This window comes from Hylobates moloch, unplaced genomic scaffold, assembly GCF_009828535.3.
Source record: "Hylobates moloch isolate HMO894 unplaced genomic scaffold, HMol_V3 SCAFFOLD_13, whole genome shotgun sequence".
NCBI lineage: Eukaryota > Metazoa > Chordata > Mammalia > Primates > Hylobatidae > Hylobates > Hylobates moloch.
This window is the reverse complement of record NW_026652288.1, coordinates 78,308,306-78,327,976: the sequence shown is the minus strand read 5'-3', so window position 1 is coordinate 78,327,976 and position 19,671 is coordinate 78,308,306. Positions and strand designations below refer to the sequence as shown.

Below are 19,671 nucleotides of genomic sequence, written 5' to 3'. Positions count from 1 at the left end.
CTGCCTACAAATGTTTTAAGTGCAGAATTACTTAAAAAGCCATTTTTCTAACCAAGAAGTGCCTGTACCAGTACCAAGAGCTTCTGTTGGTCCACTCCTTTCATTTGATAGTAAATAGCTTTGGCTCTAGACTTATCTCAAGTCCTGGATGGAGTAAAGTAAGGCAGTTTCAGGAAATACTGATTCTGAGCCCTGAGATATACCCATGTGTAGCTCTTTAAATGAGCAGACTCGAATTGGTTAGGGAGGGCAGAAACACCAAAGATTTAAGAGTTTGGCAGTGGAATGGCGAATACCTATGTTTTTGGGCTTCTTATTCTAAGCAAGTGATAATTATCTTCAGCTCAGGAAGATATTTAAAGCTGATTATCTTCTGTTAAAAATTAGCAGTGCTATTTTGAATATTGAAGAAAATGAGGGGGAAATTATAAATGGGAAGATTGCTTATACTCAATGTTGATATCCCGATATCACAATGGGTGTTTTTGAAGAAAAGTGTTTTTAAAAATATGCCTTTTGTCTAGGTTCTTATCAACATTTCTAGTTCTTGGTTTTTATTCCGTGGATGCTAACAGTACACAAAGCTTACTTTGAACTGAAAATTTCCCTGCAAAGCAGCACATTTGAAATCTGAGATGTAAAGTTCTTGCTATGTTGCCATCATACCAACATTAAATTTTTATTATGTATTTAGTTATTAGCTAGATGTTGTGACCAGGAGCAAGTCACTACACTCTTTTTGGACTTCGGTTTCTGCTGTAGGTAGTGGGATGGATGAAATAACTCTTTAAGGCCATTTCAGATGTGGGATTTGTAGTCAGTGATCTTCAGTTTTCTGTATGTGCATAATCAGCACCTGCTCCGGAAAATAGTGTACCTTAGAGGGCGGAAATTTTGTTAATGTGCTACCCAGCTGCTGGGACTTGGTCACACTCATCCTAAAAGGAAGGCACCTTGTCAAAGGGGGCCTCAGACCTCACTCAGCTCAGCCAACCCTTGCTGTTTCCATAGCAGGCTCTTCGTTGCGTGGGGTAATTGCAGGTTGTCCCTTGAACTATTTCAAATGAAGAAGCATGTGGAAGAAATGACAAAGGCATATTTTAACTTGAAGTTGAAATTGACAGTAATTCAATATTTAAAAAGCCGTATTGGAATTGTTGATTTTTAATCTCATGTAAATGCTACTAAAACTGTGAGTGACCCCAGTTGTTAATGTGTGTTCTAAAAAGTTCAGTTTTAAATTGGTTCTTTGGAGCATTTTTCATAAGAACAGTATTAAAGATGGCATGTATGCCGTAGGCCAGCCACTTACGTAGCCCATGATGTTGCCAAAATACTGTTCTTTTTGTTGACAAAAAAGCACTGCTAAAAAGGACAAAATACTGTTCTTTTTGTTGACAAGTACTGTAAAGTTAGTTATAGAGACTATTTATTAAACACCAGTTTAAAAAATATTAAATGCCAGTATTTACAAAAGGTAAAAATTAAGTATTTGAGTAGGTTTATAGGGGGTATGTAGGTAGAGATGTCAGCAGTAATTCTGAAAGTGACTCTAGCCACTTACCTTATCCCTTTACCTCTGGCAGCCTGTACATCTGCAGTTACATGCGTATGTGTTCAAAAGAGTGAAACACAAAAGTAATTCCATTGTGCTTACTTTTCTCATAAGTATTTCACCTCCTTTATACCGAGATTCTTGAAAACTTAGACTCCTTTCTTACCAGCTCACTCTCTTAGCCCCTGCAGGGATTTCTCACCCCAGTATATAAGTACTCCGCTCTTTGAAGGTTACCTCTTTAACCTCATCAAGAAATCAAATAATTTTTTAAAAGTTACTTTCCATGGCCGGGCGCGGTGGCTCACGCTTGTAATCCCAGCACTTTGGGAGGCCGAGGCGGGCGGATCACGAGGTCAGGAGATCGAGACCACGGTGAAACCCCGTCTCTACTAAAAATACAAAAAATTAGCCGGGCGCGGTGGCGGGCGCCTGTAGTCCCAGCTACTCGGAGAGGCTGAGGCAGGAGAATGGCGTGAACCCAGGAGGCGGAGCTTGCAGTGAGCCGAGATTGCGCCACTGCACTCCAGCCTGGGCGACAGAGTGAGACTCCGTCTCAAAAAAAAAAAAAAAAGTTACTTTCCATACTCAGTAGCATGTAAAACTTTTGGCTACCTTCTTCTCCTTGAAACTTGTTTCGTGATGCTGGTTTTCTCCAGTTCTCCCATAGCGATATAGCAGTCTGACTTCTCCCTTTTGTGCGCATCACAGTTGTACGTTTTCTGACTTTCCTTTTATAAAACACATTTTATGGGGTCAGAGACTGTCTTGTCTTGTTCACTGCTCTATATTTAATACTGTGCCTCCTTGTAACCAATGAAATATTTATTAAATAAATAATTTTTTTTTCTGTCACATAATAAGAGAGCTCTTCAAGGTCTGTTCTTGTTTTCGTTTGGCCATTTCTTACTTGATTTTTCATTGATGATACCATGCCTTCTGCTGCTGTCTATATTCTGCATTCATTCTGTCCGTTTCATTTTAACTGATATCACTGCATTTTAGCCATCCTCCTTTTCCCCAGGTTTTTTTTATTATGAAGTTTTCCCAATTTATTTTGAAGCAGAAAAGCAGATTACCAAGTGACATTATGTAGTTAAATAGGAACAGCAGGGCCACAATTGGTATTTATCTACTTCTTTTTGCTTATTATTTTGGTCCTGTTTATTTCTGACATAGGTATACTAAGTCTCTTAAGTTTTCCTTGTCGTTATTCTTCCTCCATTCTCTCCATCATGCTGTGACCAAAGCCATCTACTTAAATAAGTTACATAATCAGGTAATGGTGTTCTTTTTCCCCATAGAACGAAATTCAGGAACTCGCCTTTTGCTCTTTTTGTTCTGTCAAGTCATGGAGTAGGTTTCAGGTGAGAAACAGGAAAACTCTTTGATGTTTAGAACTGTCAGCAAGGGGACTAAACAGTTTCCGTAGGTGTTGCGTTCCCTTTCACTGGTAGCGATACGGTGGAATACTAAGCAGCTTTCCAATGGAACAGGTTATTGGAGCTTTTTGAAGCGTCACTGCAGGCCTTTGATTGTATCTTTCAATCTCGTTAGGTCTTACACATTCTGGCACAGATTAATTTTTAATGATTAGGAACTGCATTTCATACCTAGCGGTGTTAAACATACTCTAAACATGTTTAGTGAGTAATAAATTCTGGGTACTTTTCTTGAGTAGATGAGGTGGGGTTCTTTATTTCCACTTCAAATTTGGTTTTGGTATGTGAGAGTATAAGATCTGTATTCAGAGTCCTGGGATCAAGTCTTGGGTCTCTACCTGTTTGATCTTGGGCAAGTTATTTATTATCTCTGAGCCTGCTTTACACTTGTAAAATTAGAATTGCAGTTTTTTAAAGCACATGCAAAATGTCTTATGCTATGAAAATGCTTTACAAGTAGTAGAAATTAATCAAAAAATGGCTTTTTGTTTAATATAGGTATGTCACTACTGTTATTCACTTTATGATTAGGATCTTTTTTTTAACCATAGTAAAGGAAATAAATAGTTGTATTCTCTTTAAAAACTAACATATTTCCTTAACACCTCAAGGCAAAATTTCTTTTATTGTTGAATTCTTGATTTTAATCCCAAACTACCAGCCTCTCTGGGTTTTTCTTATTTCTCAGTTTTTGTGTCAGATTTGGACAACAATTTCTGTAGTTCTTCTAAATACCAAAAGGTATCACTGGCACAATGAAGTAGCAAGTATTTTACCAAGTGGATCACATTTGGTAGAATTTTTTTCAATTTTATGTTTGTCTGACATATTTGGTGCTTGTTATGTTTGTGTTATTTTCAGGTGACAAAATCAATAAACAAGTAGCAAAAAGGGTTTAATAAAAATGTTAAAACACCCTAGTTCGTTCTTCTTTATTGATTCTTTAATTTGTTTTTCTGCACACCTTACACATCATGCATTTCCTGATAATAATTTTATATTATGTATAAATATTATAAGTATGTGTCTTATTCATATGTTCTCTTAGATTGTATATGGTGGCATGACATACATCATTATTCCGTGGTGCTTCATAGAGAGCTCTCTGAGTTCAGGTTAAGCAGTGTCTTAAATCACTGCTTTGTGAGGTCGTACCTAACCAAGGACTTTAGGGAAGGGCAGTTGTTGAGTCTTTGGAGGAAAAGGTAAGTTTCTTGCCAACTAGGTTTGCTTTCACAAGTAGAAGATATTAAAAAATAGCTTTTCATAAGATAGGAACTCTGTAATTTGGAAAGGAAAATTATTGGTATTTGTTGTTTCCCCTTAATATGGTAAGTCTCTGTTCTTTCTTCCCCTTTCACCAGATCAGTGTGTTTTTTGTGTCCAATTCTTTTATCACCAAAAAAGAGACGAAATATTGCAGTGAATGAAGATTCCTCTGCATTTTAGCACTGCTTTTTCAACTGTAGTTGGCTTTTGAATGAGGATGACAATGGAAGAGATGAAGAATGAAGCTGAGACCACATCCATGGTTTCTATGCCCCTCTATGCAGTCATGTATCCTGTGTTTAATGAGGTGAGTTGGGTAAACATGTTCTTACTTGAACTCTGCAATTCTTTAATTCCTGCTTTATTTATTCATCTGCTTGTTCTTTTGTATAACAAATACTAGCATGAATGAACTCTTATCTCTGTGTTAGGCATTGTATCAGGGCAAAAAATAGTGAAAACAAAGCCAAACAGATATGCCTCTTCCCTCTAGAGATTATGCTATAGTGGGAAAAAGACATTTAATAAAAGAACACAAATAATTATATGAATGAACAATGGTGATGAAGTACTATGAAGTTTAAAAGCAGAGTATGTTAAGAAAGAAAATAGGTGGGACCTACTCTAGGGGTCAGGACAGGCCTCACTGAAGAAGAGACATATATCCTAAGACCTGAAAGAGATCTAAAAGAGATAAATAGAGTTAATTGAAGAGTTGGAGATAAGTCCATTCTAGGTAGCCAGAATAGCGGGCACAAAGATCTTAATCAGATATTGTCAGTGGTGACAAAACTTTTTAAACCAATATTTGGAAGATATCATTGCTTTGTATCTGGAGAAGGTGTAGTTGCTTTTTAATTTGAAGAATTGTCTTAGACTTAATATTGATATATTTTGGGGTTTTCTTTTAAATTAATATTAACATGCTAAGGTATGTAGAGAATTCTGGAACTGAAATTTTCTTAGAGATTATTTAATTCCTTTTCTATAATGGGGAACTAAGGCCCTGATATGTGAAATTATTTTCCTAAAATTACCTATAACAAATCAAGATCTCCAGACTTCAAATTTAATGGCTTCAGCCTTTTAAAATTTTAATAATTTTTTGCTATTTTATTAATCTAATTTGCCTTTAGTACCATTAACCTTATTGTTACTATTATAGTCCATATGCTCTCACCATTTCCAATGAGTTTTCGTCTCTCTTTGTAAAATACTTTCATTAAAGTAAGATTCTGCATTTCAAAACCATTTTTTTCCACATTATTGGATTTGATTACAGTTGTATTCTATAATCTTAAGTCTTAGGGGCAGTAGAGAGTGATCCATTTACACTCGTTGCCATGAAAGCCACAGATTTAGTTGCCAATGCAGTCAACATTTTAAATTTTCAAACACTGTCTCTCAAGTAATGTTAGGTTTGACAACCATAGAAGAATGGACAAAATGATGGCTTGGATAAAAATTTATTTCTCTGTCACATAAAAGATTCTGAAGATAAGTGGTCCAGGGCTAGTATTGTTATGACTCAGTATGAGAAACTCAAGTTCTTATCTTCTGCTCTGTCATCCTAGCATTTGGCTTCCATTATCAATCAAGGTCACCTCAGCATACAAGATAGCTGCTGAAGAGCCACCCATCACATCCTAAGTTGTTGCCTGGAAGGGGAAAAAGTGGGGCAGAGAGTGGGGTCCTGCATCTAGCTGAGTTTGCTTCCTTAAAGTAGCCTTTTTGAAAGGCCTACACAAGACTTACACTTAATTTTTTTGTCAAGAACTTAATTCTAATGACCAAACCTAGCCACAAAGGGGTTGAGAAATTTAGGAGTGTTGTTGTCAAGGAAGAGGCATCTTTTGAAAAACCTCCTGTTATACTGCCACCATGGTAGCACTAGAGACACTTTTTAGTTCTGGTTATGTCTCGCTTTGGCAGCTGTAGCCAACACCAGTAATTAATTTCACCATTTTTGTTCTGATACTTACCCATTCATTTCAAGGAGCTATTGTTAGAAGCAAGTGGCTTCAGTTATGTTTATAGTAAATACTTACTGAATGCCAGCCATTTGTTTGCTGAATACTTCTGTTAGGGTCTGGAGGTGTGAAAAAGGCTGCATGCATGTTCTTAATCTATTCGGAAACACAGACATTTAAGCAAGTAAATTTTTAAATTATTCTTGCCCTAGAAATTTGATAAGGAGACAGATCCTATAAGCTAGTGAGTAACCTATCTTGGTAACAATTTAGTTTGACCTTCTCAGTTACTCCAGGGACCATTATCACAATTCCACCCAGAGATACTCTCTCTTTTCATGTCTATATTCTGAGTTGATAAGTTATTGGGCAAAGTTGTTTGGAAGAATTTTCTGTATTTATCTGGTATTTTGAGCCTTTACTTGAATGGAGGGAAATTTACATTGCATATCTTCAGTTTAATCCTCTAGTGAATGAAGAGAAATTAGAAAAGGTTTTTGTTCTAACAGTTTGCGTGGTCTTTTTCCTGCATAATTCTCAAATTGAATTTAACGATCAAACATTAACAGCATGGTGTCAAGCTTTTAAAAAAATTATTTCTGTCATGTATTCAAAAGCATGTTCAGAAGTATAGGGTTTTAGAAATAGGGATGGTACTTACTGGGGTTTCCTCTTTGATATAGAGATGAAATCTAGGGCTTGAGTTGGGAGTGGAGTATAATAATTGTTCCTTCAAATATGAGGTATTTGGTTAAAAAAGAATGAAATACTAGGATTATTATTTGGTGTTTTAGTTTGTTAAAATAACATATAAATAAGATACCTAATCGGTTAAACGTTAGTGTTTAACTATAGTTTACTTATGAAATTCTCTGTATCTAATAGGGAAATTATATTTTAGTTTGGTTTTTTTCTGTGCTGTGCAGATTTAAAGGTGAAAGTGGTTGTCAAATTGATCTGCAAAATTGTACCATAGTAAAGATGACTGTTTTACTCTGAAGCTAAATGATTCACTAAATCTTGTCTACAGTGTATTGTAAGAGTTAAAATGATTACTCCTTCTCACCTTAACGTTAGATCCATGATAGCTACAATGGCAGTCTAGTAATCATCTTTTAAAGGATTTCTAGCTAGTAGGACATGTTTACACCTGGGGAAATTTTCGTACTGTTACTACAGCTTGCAAGCCAAAGTTATTTATGGCATTCTGGAAGCTCGATGTTTGCTAGACTTAATAAAGCTATTCCAGGACAGCTGAGAAGAAGTAGGCTTCTTGTTTAATCAGCTGCTGCGGAGTTCAGAGTCCAAGTTTATTGCATGTGTTGTAAATGTACTGTGAAATAGGTCCCCTGATTGCATTATGGAATAATGGATTTCTGGAAACCTCATTTCATGTCATATCAGGTTCTCACATAACTATTACTTTGTAGTGATTCTTTCTATATTGGGGAGGAGAGAATGGTGATTCAGTTCTTGATTCCAGGAAAAAATAAGGCTTGTGTTTTCTTTTTCTAAGACCATTTAGAGGAATTGTTTTCTCAAGTAATATATGTTATGTTTTGAAAAATAAACAATTTTGCAACTCAATGTGAATTTTAGGTCACCAAAGGTTTATATGTTTGTTTATTAATAAATTACACAAAAGTATGCTTCTGTGTAAGTAATTAATATGTTTCCATTCAGAAGCATCTGAATCAGCTATTTCTGCCAATTATTGGCAGATATGGAACTCTTAATTTTTCTTAGTTAGCAAATGAAACCTGGAATACCTCTCCAACATTACCTACCTACTTTTTTTTAAGAAGATAAAATCTTATTTTTATTATTTTTAAATTTTTTTAAATTTTTGTGGGTATATAATAGGTGTATGTATTTACGGAGTACGTGAGATACTTTGAAACAGGCATGCAATGCATAATAATCACATCATGGTAAATGGGTTATCCATCCCCTCAAGTATTTATCCTTTATATAACCATCCAATTATACTCTTTTAGTTATTTTAAAATGTACAATTTAGTGTTGACTATTGTAACCCTGTTGTGTTATCAATAGTAGGTCTTATTCATTATTCCTATTTTTTAGTACCTATTAACCATCCTCACTTCCCCTCCATCCCCACTACCCTCCTCACCCTCTGGTAACCATCCATCTCTCTATCTCCATGAGTTCAGTTATTTTATTTTCTAGCTTCCACAAGTAAATGAGAACCTGTGAAGTTTGTCTATCTGTACCTGGCTTATTTCACTTGATATAATGACCTTGGTTCCATCCATGTTGTTACAGATGACAGGATCTCATTCTTTTTATGGCCAAATAGTTCTCCATTGTGTATGTGTACCACATTTTATCTATTCATCTGTGGATGGACACTTAGGTTGCTTCAAAATCTTGGCTGCTATGAAGAGTGCTGCAGCAAACATGGAAGTGTAGAAATCTCTTCTACATACTGATTTTCCTTCTTTTGGGTATATACCCAGCATTGGGATTGCTGGTACCAGAGGATCATATGGTACCTCTGTTTTTAGTTTTTTGAGGAACCTCCAAACTGTTCTCCATAGTGGTTGTACTAATTTACATTCCAGCCAACACTGTACCAGGGTTTTCCTTTCTCTGTATCCTTACCAGCATTTGCTATTCCTTGTCTTTTGGTTAAAAGCCGTTTTAATTGGGATGAGGTGATATCTCATTGTAGTTTTGATTTTCATTTCTCTGATGGTCTATGACGTTGAGCACCTTTTCATATGCATGTTTGTCATTTTTATGTCTTCTTTTGAGGAATGTCTACTCAGATCTTTAGCCTATTTTAAAATTGCATTATTAGATTTTTTTTTCCTGTACAGTTGTTTGAGTTGTTTATAGATGGTGGTTATTAATCCCTTGTTAGATTGACAGTTTGCAATTTTCTCCCATTCTGTGGGTTGTCTCTTTGCTTCGCTGATTGTTTCCTTTGTCTGCAGAGCTTTTTAACTTGACGTGGTCCTATTTGTCCATGTTTCCTTTGGTTGCCTGTACATGTGGGGTATTATGTAAGAAATTTTTACCCACACTATTGTTCTGGAGAGTTTGTGGATGTTTTCTTGCAGTAGTTTCATAGTTTGATGATTGAGTTTTAAATCTTTAATCCATTTTGATTTGATTTTTATATATGGCAAGAGATAGGGGTCCACTTTCATTCTTCTACATAGGAATATCCAGTTTTCTGTGCACCATTTATTAAAGAGACTCTTTTCTCCAGTATATGTTCTTGCGACCTTTGTTGTTATTTAGTTCATTGTAGGCATATGCATTTGTTTCAGGGTTCTCTATTCTGTTCCATTGGTCTGGTTTTTTTTTTTTTTTTTTTTTGCCAGTAGATGGTGTTTTGGCTACTATAGCTCTGTAGAATAATTTGAAGTCACGCAGTGTGACTCTTCCAGTTTCATTCTTTTTGGCTATTCTGGGTCTTCTGTGGTTTTATATAAATTTTAGGATCGTTTTTTCTATTTCTTTGAAGAATGTCATTGGTATTTTTCTAGGGATTATATTGAATCTGTAGATTGCTTCGAGTACGGTTGGCATTTTAACAATATTGATTCTTCCAATCCATTAACATAGAATATCTTCCCCTTTTTTGTGTCCAATTGCCTTCATCAATGTTTTATAGTTTTCATTGTAAAGGTCTTTTAGTTCCTTGGTTAACTTAATTCCTTGGTATTAAATTTTATTTGTGGCTACTGTAAATGGGATTACTTTTTAAAATTTTTTTCAGATTGTTCACTGTTGACATATAGAAATGCTGCTGATTTTTATATGTTGATTTCGTATTCTGCAACTTAATTTATCTGTTCTAATAGTTTCCTTGTGGAGTCTTTAGGTTTCTCCAAATATAAGATCATATCATCTACAAACAAGGATAATTTGACTTCTTCCCTTTCCAATTTGGATGCCCTTTATTTCTTTCTCTTGTATAGTTTGCTCTAGCTAGGACTTCCAGTACTGTGTTGAATAATGGTGACAGTGGGCATCCTTGTCGTTTACCACATCGTAGAGTTTTGAGAGTTTTTATCATGAAGTATGTTGAATTGTATCATATGCTTTTTCAGCATCAGCTGAAATGATCATATGATTTTTGTCCTTCATTCTATTGATAAGATGTATCACATTGATTGATTTGCATATGTTGAACCGTCCCTGCATCTTGGGATAAATCTCCTTGGTTATGATGAATGGTCTTTCTAATGTATTGTTGAATTTGGTTTGTTAGTATTTTGTTGAGGATTTATTTATCAGAGATTGGCCTGTAGTTTTCCTTTTTCTATGTGTCTTTGCCTGGATTTGGTATCAAGGTAATACTGGCTTTGTAAAATGAGTTTGGAAGTATTCCCGCCTCCTCTATTTTTTGGAATAGTTTGAGTAGGGTTGGTATTGGTTCTTCAGATGTTTGGCAGAATTCAGCAGTGAAGCCATTGAATCCTGGGCTTTTCTTTACTGGGTGATGTTTTTATTACAGCTTTGATTTTGTTACTGGTTATTGGCCTGTTCAGGTTATGGATTTCTTCCTGGTTCAGTCTTGATAAGTGGTATATGTCTGGGAATTTATCCATTTCCTCTAGATTTTTCAATTTCTTGCCATACTGTGGCTCATAGTAGCCACTAATGATCCTTTGAGTTTCTCTGGTATCAGTTTGTAATGTCTACCTTTTCATCTCTGATTTTATTTATTTGGGTCTTCTTTTTTTCATAGTTGGTTTAAAGTTGTGTCAGTTTTGCTTATGTTTTCAAAACAAGTTTTTGTTTCATTGATATTTTGTATTTTCTTTGTTTCGATTTCATTTATCTCTTATCTTTATTATTTCTTTTCCTCTACTAATTTTGGGTTTGGTTTGCTCTTTTCTAGTTGTTTAAGATGTGTGTTATTTGAAGTGTTTGTTCTTTTTTGATGTAGGCACTTAAAGCTATAAACTTCCTTAGTACTGCTTTCACTGTATCCCATAGGTTTCGGTATGTTGTGTTTCTGTTGTTTCAAGAAATTTTTCATTTTCTTTCATAAGTTTTTGATATATCCACGGTTAATTCAGAAGCCTATTGTTTAATTTCCTTGTGTTTGTATAGTTTCAAAAATTTCTCTTGTTATTGGTTTCCAGTTTTATTTGATTGTGTTTAGAGAAGATGTTTGATACTAGTTGAATGTTTTAAGACTTGTATTGTGACCTAACATATGATCTGTCCTTGAGAATGATCCATGTGCTGGGGAAAAGAATGTGTATTCTACAGCTGTTCTGTGGAATATTCTGTTTAGGTTCATTTGTTCTATAGTGCAGATTTAGTCTGACGTTTCTTTGTTGATTTTCTGTCCGAAAGAGCTGTCCAATGCTGAAAGTTGGGTGGTGAAGTCTCCAGCTATTATTGTATTTTGCTCAGTCTCTCTATTTAGTTCTGATAATATTTGCCTTATATTTCTGGGTACACCAGGATTGGGTGCATATATATATTTACAATTATCATATCGTCTTACTGAATTGACCCCTTTATCATTATAAAATGACCTTGTCTCCTTATAATTTTTGTCTCGAAATCTGTTTTGTCTGATACAAATACAGCTGCTCCTACTCTTTTTTTGGTTTCCATTTGCATGGAATTTCTTTTCCCGTCTCTTTATTTTGAGTTCAGATGTCTTTATAGGTGAAATGTGTTTCTCGTAGGCAACAGGTTGTTCTTGTTTTTTAATCCATTTGCCACTCTTTTTCTTTTGATTGGTTTAGTCCATTCACATTCAATGCTATTATTGGTAAGTAAGGACTTAGCCCCGCCATTTTGTTACTTGTTTTCTGGTTGTTTTGTGGTCTTCTCTTCCTTCTTTCCTTCCTTTCTGTCTTCCTTTTAGCGAAGGTGGTTTTCTCTGGTGGTATGTTTTAATTTTTTGCTTTTTTGGTGTATACATTGTATGTTTTTTGTTTTGAGGTTATCGTAAGGCTTGCAAACACTATCTTATTACCTATTATTTCAAACTGATGTCAGCTTATCACTGATTACATAAATAAGCAAAAAGAAAACTAATAAAATCTCTGTACTTCATCGCTCTCATTTTTTAGCTTTTGAAATAAACAAAACTAATAAAATCTCTATACTTCATCCCTCTCATTTTTTAACTTTTGTTGTTTCTCTTTATGTCTTATTGTACGGTTTGTCTTGAAAAGTTGTTATAGTTATTATTTTTGATTGATTCATCATTAGTCTACTGAAGAGTAGTTTGCACACCACAATTACAATATTATAATATTCTGTGTTTTTCCGTGTACTTACTATTACTAGTGAGTTTTGTACTTTCAGAAGATTTTTTATTGCTCATGAATGTCCTTTTCTTTCAGATCAAAGAACTCCCTTTGTTATTTCTTCTAGGACATGTCTGGTGTTGATGAAATCTTTCAGCTTCCATTTTTTTGGGAAGGTCTTTATTTCTCATTCATGTTTGAAGGATATTTTTGTTGGATATTCTAGGATAAAAATTTTTTCCTTCAGCATTTTAAATATATCATACTACTCTCTCATGGCCTGTAAGGTTTCCACTGAAAAGTCTTGTGCTAGGCAAATTGGAGCTCCATCGTTTGTTATTTGTTTCTTTTCTCTTGCTGCTTTTAGGATCCTTTATCCATGACCTTTGGGGGTTTGATTATTAAATGCCTCGACACAGTCTTCTTTGGGTTAAATCTTCTTGGTGTTCTATAACCTTCTTGTACTTAGATATTGATATTTTTCTCTAGGTTTAGGAAGTTCTCTGTTATTATCACTTTGAATAAACTCTACCCTTATCTCTTTTTCTACCTCCTCTTTAATGCCAATAACTCTTAGTCTCACCATTTTGAGACTATTTTCTAGATCTTGTAGGAGTGTTTAATTCTTATTTTTACTTTTGTCTCCTCTGTGCATTTTCAATGCCTGTCTTCAAGCTCACTAATTATTTCTTTCACTTGATGCATTCTATTAAGAGGTTGATCCATTCTTCAGTATGCCAGTTGCATTTTTCAGCTCTAGAATTTCTGCTTAATTTTACAAAACGATTTCAGTCTCTTTGTTAAATTTGTCTGATAGGATTCTGAATTCTTTCTCTGTGTTATCTTGAATTTCATTGTGTTTCCTCAACACAGTCATTTTGAATTCTCTGTCTGAAAAGTCACATATCTGTGTTTCTTCAGGATTGGTCCCTGGTGCCTTATTTAGTTTGTTTGGTGAGGTCATGTTTTTCTGGATGGTCTTGATGCTTCTGGATGTTTGTTGGTGTCTGGTCATTGAAGAGTTAGATATTTATTGTAGTCGTTGCAGTCTGGGCTTGTTTTTGCTCATCTTTCTTGGGGAGACTTTCTAAGTGTTCGAAGGGACTTGGGCCCCAAGCCCAGTAATGCTATGGTTCTTCAGTCTTGTAGAGATACCACCGCCTGGGTGGTGTTGACTAAGATCCGGAAGAATTCTCTGGATTTCCAGGCAGAGGGTCTTGTTCTTTTTCCTTACTTTCTCCCGAACAAATGTAGTTTCTTTCTATCTCTGTGTGCTGAACTTCCTGAAGCTGGGGGAGGGGTGACACCCCTGTCTCCACCACCTCTGGAATTGCACTGGGTCAGACCTAAAGCTAGCACAGCACTGGGTGTGACCCAAGGCCTGCTGTAAACACTACCTGGCTAAAGCCTATGTTCACTCAAGGCCCTGTGGCTCTACAATCAGCAGGTAGTGAAGCCAGCCAGATTTATGTCCTTCCCTTCAGTGTGGTAAGTTCCCCAGGCCCCAGATGGTCTGGAGATACGGTCTGGGGTCCGGGAATTAAGAGTCAAAAACCTTAGAAATCTACCTGGTGTTCTTTCCTACTGTGGCTAAGCTGGCACTGAAAGCACAAGACAAAGTGTTTCCCACTCTTCTCTCTCCTTTCTACAGTCAGAGGAGCCTCTCTCTGTGGTCACTGGCACATGGGGAGTTCTGCTAGGCCACTGTTGATGTTCACTTAAAACCCAAGGGCTCTTCAGTCAGCCTATGGTGATTGCTGCCGAGCCTGAGCTTCACTCTTCTGGACAATGGGCTCCTCTCTGGGCCAGGACAGGTCTAGAAATGCTGTCCAAAAGCCTAGGCCTGGACTCGGGGACCCCGAGATCCAAACTGGTACTTAAGATATAAGACAAAATCCCTTTTATATTTCCTTTTGCTTTTTTCAAGCAGGAGTCTCTCACCATAGCCACCACAATGAGCCAGGAATTTGCTGGGTTTCATCTGAAACCAGCATGTCTGAATCTCACCCAAGGCCTACAGTGTACTACCTGGGTATCGCTCTCGGTTATTCAGGGCCTGAGTGCTCTTTAGTCAGCAGGCAATGAATCCTGCCAGGATTGGATCCTTCCCTTCAGGGCAGTGAGCTCCATTTTGGCCCAGGGTGTGTCTAGAAATGTCATCCAGGAGGTAGGGCCTGGAATGGGGTCTCAGTACTCTGCCTGTTGCTTATCCTACTGTGACTGAGCTGGCATAAAAGATAAAAGGCACACTCCTGTTGCCTTTACTTGTTGCCTTCCTATCCTGAAGCAGAAGGAAGGAGTCACTTATTGCTGTGAGCTCTGCTGCCTGGGATTGGGGGAGGAATGACACATCCACTCCCTTGGTCGCCCTGTCTGGGGGGTCACTTGGTTACATGCTGTCCTAGTCCACTGACTCTAAGCACAACACTAAGATGTGCCCAGGAATTACAGTCCTTGTGTCCTAGACTGCCTTTCAAGTTTATCTGAGACTCTAGAGCACTTTAGCGGTTGGTGGCAAGGCTTACTCAATTTCCAACCTCTTGGATCGGTGATTCTCCTCTGACCATGTCACGTCCAAATGCTACCTTTTGTGGGTGGCTGCTAGCTGAACCCAGCACACTTTTGCTCTCCACCGTGATTGATCAGCACTGAGTTTAATGCAAAGTCTCCCAGTTGCTGTGCTGTCTCCACCCAAGTGCACATATTCTTTGTCCATGCCACGCAGCTGCCATTGTGGGATGGGGGAGGGGTGGCATCAGCAATTGAAGATGTTCTTTCCCACTCTCTTTATTGCCTCTTTCAGCAATATGAAATTAAAACTAGGTACTATGATTGCTCACTTGATTTTTGGTTCTTTGGCAGTGCTTTTTTGTGTGTAGTTGGTAAAATTGGTATGCCTGCAGAGCGGACCATTAATGGAGGCTTTGATTCGGCCATCTTGCATCGCCTCCCCTCTTAGTTTTTTTTTTTTTTTTCCCTGTTAAGATAAAATAAACCAGACCTCAAACTTTGAGCATAGTAAACATTCTTCACAATGCAGGTAGGGATTTTATCTACAATCCTACCATCCGGAAGTGATCATAATTAGCATTTTGAGTTTGAATTACTGCTCTTCTTCTTAGTAGGCTATTTAATCTTATCTGTTTCCTTATTTATAAAATGGGGATAAACAGTGGTGTACTTCATTATCTCAGCAACTCTGTGAAATAAGTAAGTTGATGTAAAGGTGTTTAAAATAGTACTACTTATATAGTAAGTGTTAGTTATTGTTGTTAAGGAATCTTTCACATATATGTCACAGTTTTGTATACTTGTAGGCAGTGTTTTAATAGAATATTTTTATAATAGGTGGTTCTGCTTACCTTTTTTGCCAGACAGCTTGGCAGCCCACAGAACTGATTCTTTTAGAAGCATGTGTTGAACTTCACATGTACAAAATACAGCTGATTGCATTTTCTTTCTCTGTGACAGTTCAAAAACTAATAAGTGACTTCTTGCTTCCATTACTTCTGTCTTTCTAGCAAGCTTATTTACTTTTACCTGGCTCACCTTATTTTTATTTGAATTGCAGGAGATGTATTTGAAGTTTTTATTCTTGTAACTTGGCCCAGTTTAGTTCTTTTTAAGAAATAAGATCAACAATCTCTGTTCATTGCGGGTAGGGAGAGGGGCGTGAACATGGAAAAATCAAACCTTGCCTGATTTTGAGGAAGCAAGTAGATCGTACACAATTCAAAACCAGTTAATCTAATTATTTTGACCTTTAAAACAAACAACAACAACAAAACACACAGCTTTCACAAAAGTGTGAAAGCAAGAGTCTTTTAAAACTTGAGTAACCAAAGGGCTAAATAGCTTTTTTTTTTAAATTATGGTTTTAGGAAACTTGATGCTAGAAAAGTGTAGAAGAAACTGATACTTTTGGAGAGAGCAAAACAACAAATGTCCTCTCCATGGAATCTGAATCATGTGGAAGCTTTTAAAATATTTTTATAAGTGGACCAGAGTAAATTTGCCTGGTTTGTGGTTGACAGTAAGTGTAAGTGTTCTTAAAGGCTATCAACAGTAAGTTACAGAAGGAGTTCACAAAACAATAGGCAGAATGGGGGTTGAGGTAAGACCTCCTGTTAGGCTTACCCAGCGTATCCATTGTCTCCAAATGTGCTTCAGGAGGCACTTTTCCTTCTCTTTTAGGAGAGACGAAGTATGTTACATACCTTTTCTGTCACTCTGATTCTCTTATTTTCTCTCCTTTACTGGTTACATGGACATACTGTATAACTGAGGCCCAAGCAGTGCTTCTCACTGTCGCAGTATCCATTAATGCAAGGTGCAGTCATATATTCCTCCTTCAGGGGACCCAAAATACAGTGTATACACTGTCAGTTAATACTAAGAAGGTTATTGTGTTTAATCTTTTTTTTTTTTTTTTGAGATGGAGAGTCTCGCTCTGTCACCCAGGCTGGAGTGCAGTGGCGTGATCTCGGCTCACTGCAAGCTCTGCCTCCCAGGTTCACACCATTCTCCTGCCTCAGCCTCCAGAGTAGCTGGGACTACAGCCGCCCGCCACCACGCCCAGCTAATTTTTTTTGTATTTTTAGTAGAGACTGGGTTTCACCTTGTTAGCCAGGACAGTCTCGATCTCCTGACCTTGTGATCCACCTGCTTTGGCCTCCCAGAGTGCTGGGATTACAGACGTGAGCCACCATGCCCAGCTTTACTGTGTTTATTCTTTAAAGTTACCCTAGCCAAAGACATTATCCCTAAAGTTCAGAAAGTGCTGGACTCTAAAGAGACTGAAAACAAAGTGGAAATTCTTTTCTTTTCTAAATTTACATGAAATCATTACATTCCATGTGTTACCAACCCTGAAGAAATTTCTGAGTGGGAGAACTCCCCAGGAGGATGATTTTAAGAGGCCGGAACACACTTTTTAAAAATCAGTTCAAATCCCATGTTTATAAAGACTCTTTTCTGCTTCAACTGATGGCAGTCACTCCACTTTTCATATAGCTGCTTTACGTTGTACATGTAGGAACTCAAGTACATGGTAGGAACTCAAAAATATGTCAGTACTTAAAGAACCAGGTTGAAGAGATTCAGTGACAGGGTGGACTCCAGTCTGGAAGAGTGAGTACAGGGAGTCAGGGTAGCATTAGTGGCTTGTATACAGGATTCAGAGTCAAACTGAGTTTCTTCATTTGTAAAATGGAGAAGATAACATATCTTGCTACCTAACTAGTACAGGCTGAAATTATCAATAGATTTAAGAACAGTTTAGATAAATTTATGGGTAAGAGATTAAATTCAGTTCAAACCATAGATACATGCCTGGTACTGTCCTGGACACCGTGAATATATCAATACCATATGAGTAAGAAAGCCTTTTGACTTTATTGTAAGGCCTATGGGTATATGCAGTCATGTGGCACATAACATTTCGGTCAGTGGTAGATGGATGGTATATATGATCGTTGTCCCATAAGATTATATATAATTGAGCAGAAAAATTCCTCTCACCAAGTGATGTTAAAGCCATTGTTCATTGTAGCGCAACACATTACCTCTTTTATGCTTACATAAATACATTGTGTTACAGTTGCCTATAGTAGTCAGTTCAGTAAACATCAGGTTTGTAGCCTAGACACAGTAGGCTGTATCATACAGCCTAGGTGTGTGGTAGGCTATCCCTGTAGGTTTATGTCAGTACACTCTGTGATGTCCACATAATGATGAAATCACCTAATGACATGTTTCTCAAAACCTATCCATCCCCATCATTAAGCGATGCATGACTGCAGTGTATCTCCAAGTGACTCCCAGCAGAATTTTGGTGAAGTGCTTCTCAACTCATAGATTTTTGATTTAGTGTATGTCTGACCTTCCTGTGACTTATTCTTTTTGTAAGGTTCACGTAATTAAAATGAGTCTAGAAATCTAGAGATGCTGATATCTATCTCAGATAATCTTGTTAGCTCTTCATGAACTTTCTGGGCACTTTTACTTGTCTGGATCCTTTTACATACCATTCAGGGCTATACAGAATGAACTAATAACGCTGATACTTGAAGGCACACAGCTGACTCAGACCTTTTTAAAAGAGGTCAGAGTGTGGTGTAAACCTAAGTAAGGAAATGGGTTCCTATCAAAATGAAAACATTCATTCTTTATGTCTGTCCCTGCCTCTCTTGAATAACAAGAACTTGAGATTTAATGAGCTATATTGTTATTTTAATCTTAGTAATAGTCACTATAATTATATTAATTACTTGGAAGTAGGAAACTTTTTTCATTTTTTGGAAACATATCTTTGTTAATGATGAACTACTTATATAGTTATTTCTTTCTACATTTGTTCTTTCTACATCTGGGCTCTTTATGCCTTCTTTTTTATCTACTGAGGCAATATTATATTTTACAAGATTTGTTAGAAGTCATGTTAAATATTAAGCTAAATGGTTCATTGTTTTTTGGCAGATAAATTACCTTGTCAGATTCTGTTGCTTTTGCTTTGTGCTTAAAGTTAGTAATTTGTGGGGAGATAAGGTTCTTGGCATTTGTAACTGTCTTGTTTAGAAAATAAATTGATTTAACGTGTTAGAGATCCCATACAGGAGATTTCTGAAGCAAAACTTACACTTTTGTTGCCTCAAGGAAAGACTTTATTGCATAATATCATATATGTTCATAAGATTTGTGTAGAAATATTCTACTTGGTAAAAATCTATATAGCTTACATTGTTTCCAATTTAATATTGTCCCAAGTAAAAAATATATACAATTGAGTTTTATTGAGTTAACTAGCTCAATCCTTAAGGACTGAAAAAATCAGAATTTAACAGAAGCTACATTTTTTAAGCCTGGCAGTTAACTCTTTACAAATGGAATTATTTTTATGAAATTATGAAGTTCTGTGCCTTTGGTTCGCTGAAAACTGAATTAACGTGTGTAGTAAGGATGTTAATCTTTTGAAATTATAAACCTAACATATTTGATATAAAAATTAAAAGCATATGGGTTGCTTTTAATTTTTTTATAAAAAATTAAGGACATATTTTTTCATTGAAAATATTGATAGCCTAATTGAAGAATTACAGTGATGTACAATTGTTAACAAGAATGTTGATTAAATGTTTAATGTGTTCATGTGATTGCTACAGAATGGAATCTCAGAAATGTGC

The 19,671-nt window shown here is 36.4% G+C and overlaps 1 protein-coding gene across 3 annotated transcripts in view; it reads left to right on the top strand.

The window, feature by feature from the left end:
- Nucleotides 1-19,671, top strand: part of PDCD10 (programmed cell death 10) — a 51,568-nt gene that overhangs the window by 10,553 nt on the left and 21,344 nt on the right. For all 3 annotated transcript variants that reach the window (XM_032173952.1, XM_032173955.2, XM_032173953.2), the window contains one exon: nt 4,362-4,573. In XM_032173952.1, the coding sequence (XP_032029843.1) occupies nt 4,478-4,573 (96 nt within the window). In that variant the 5' untranslated portion in view covers nt 4,362-4,477. The remainder of the gene's footprint in view (nt 1-4,361; nt 4,574-19,671) is intronic.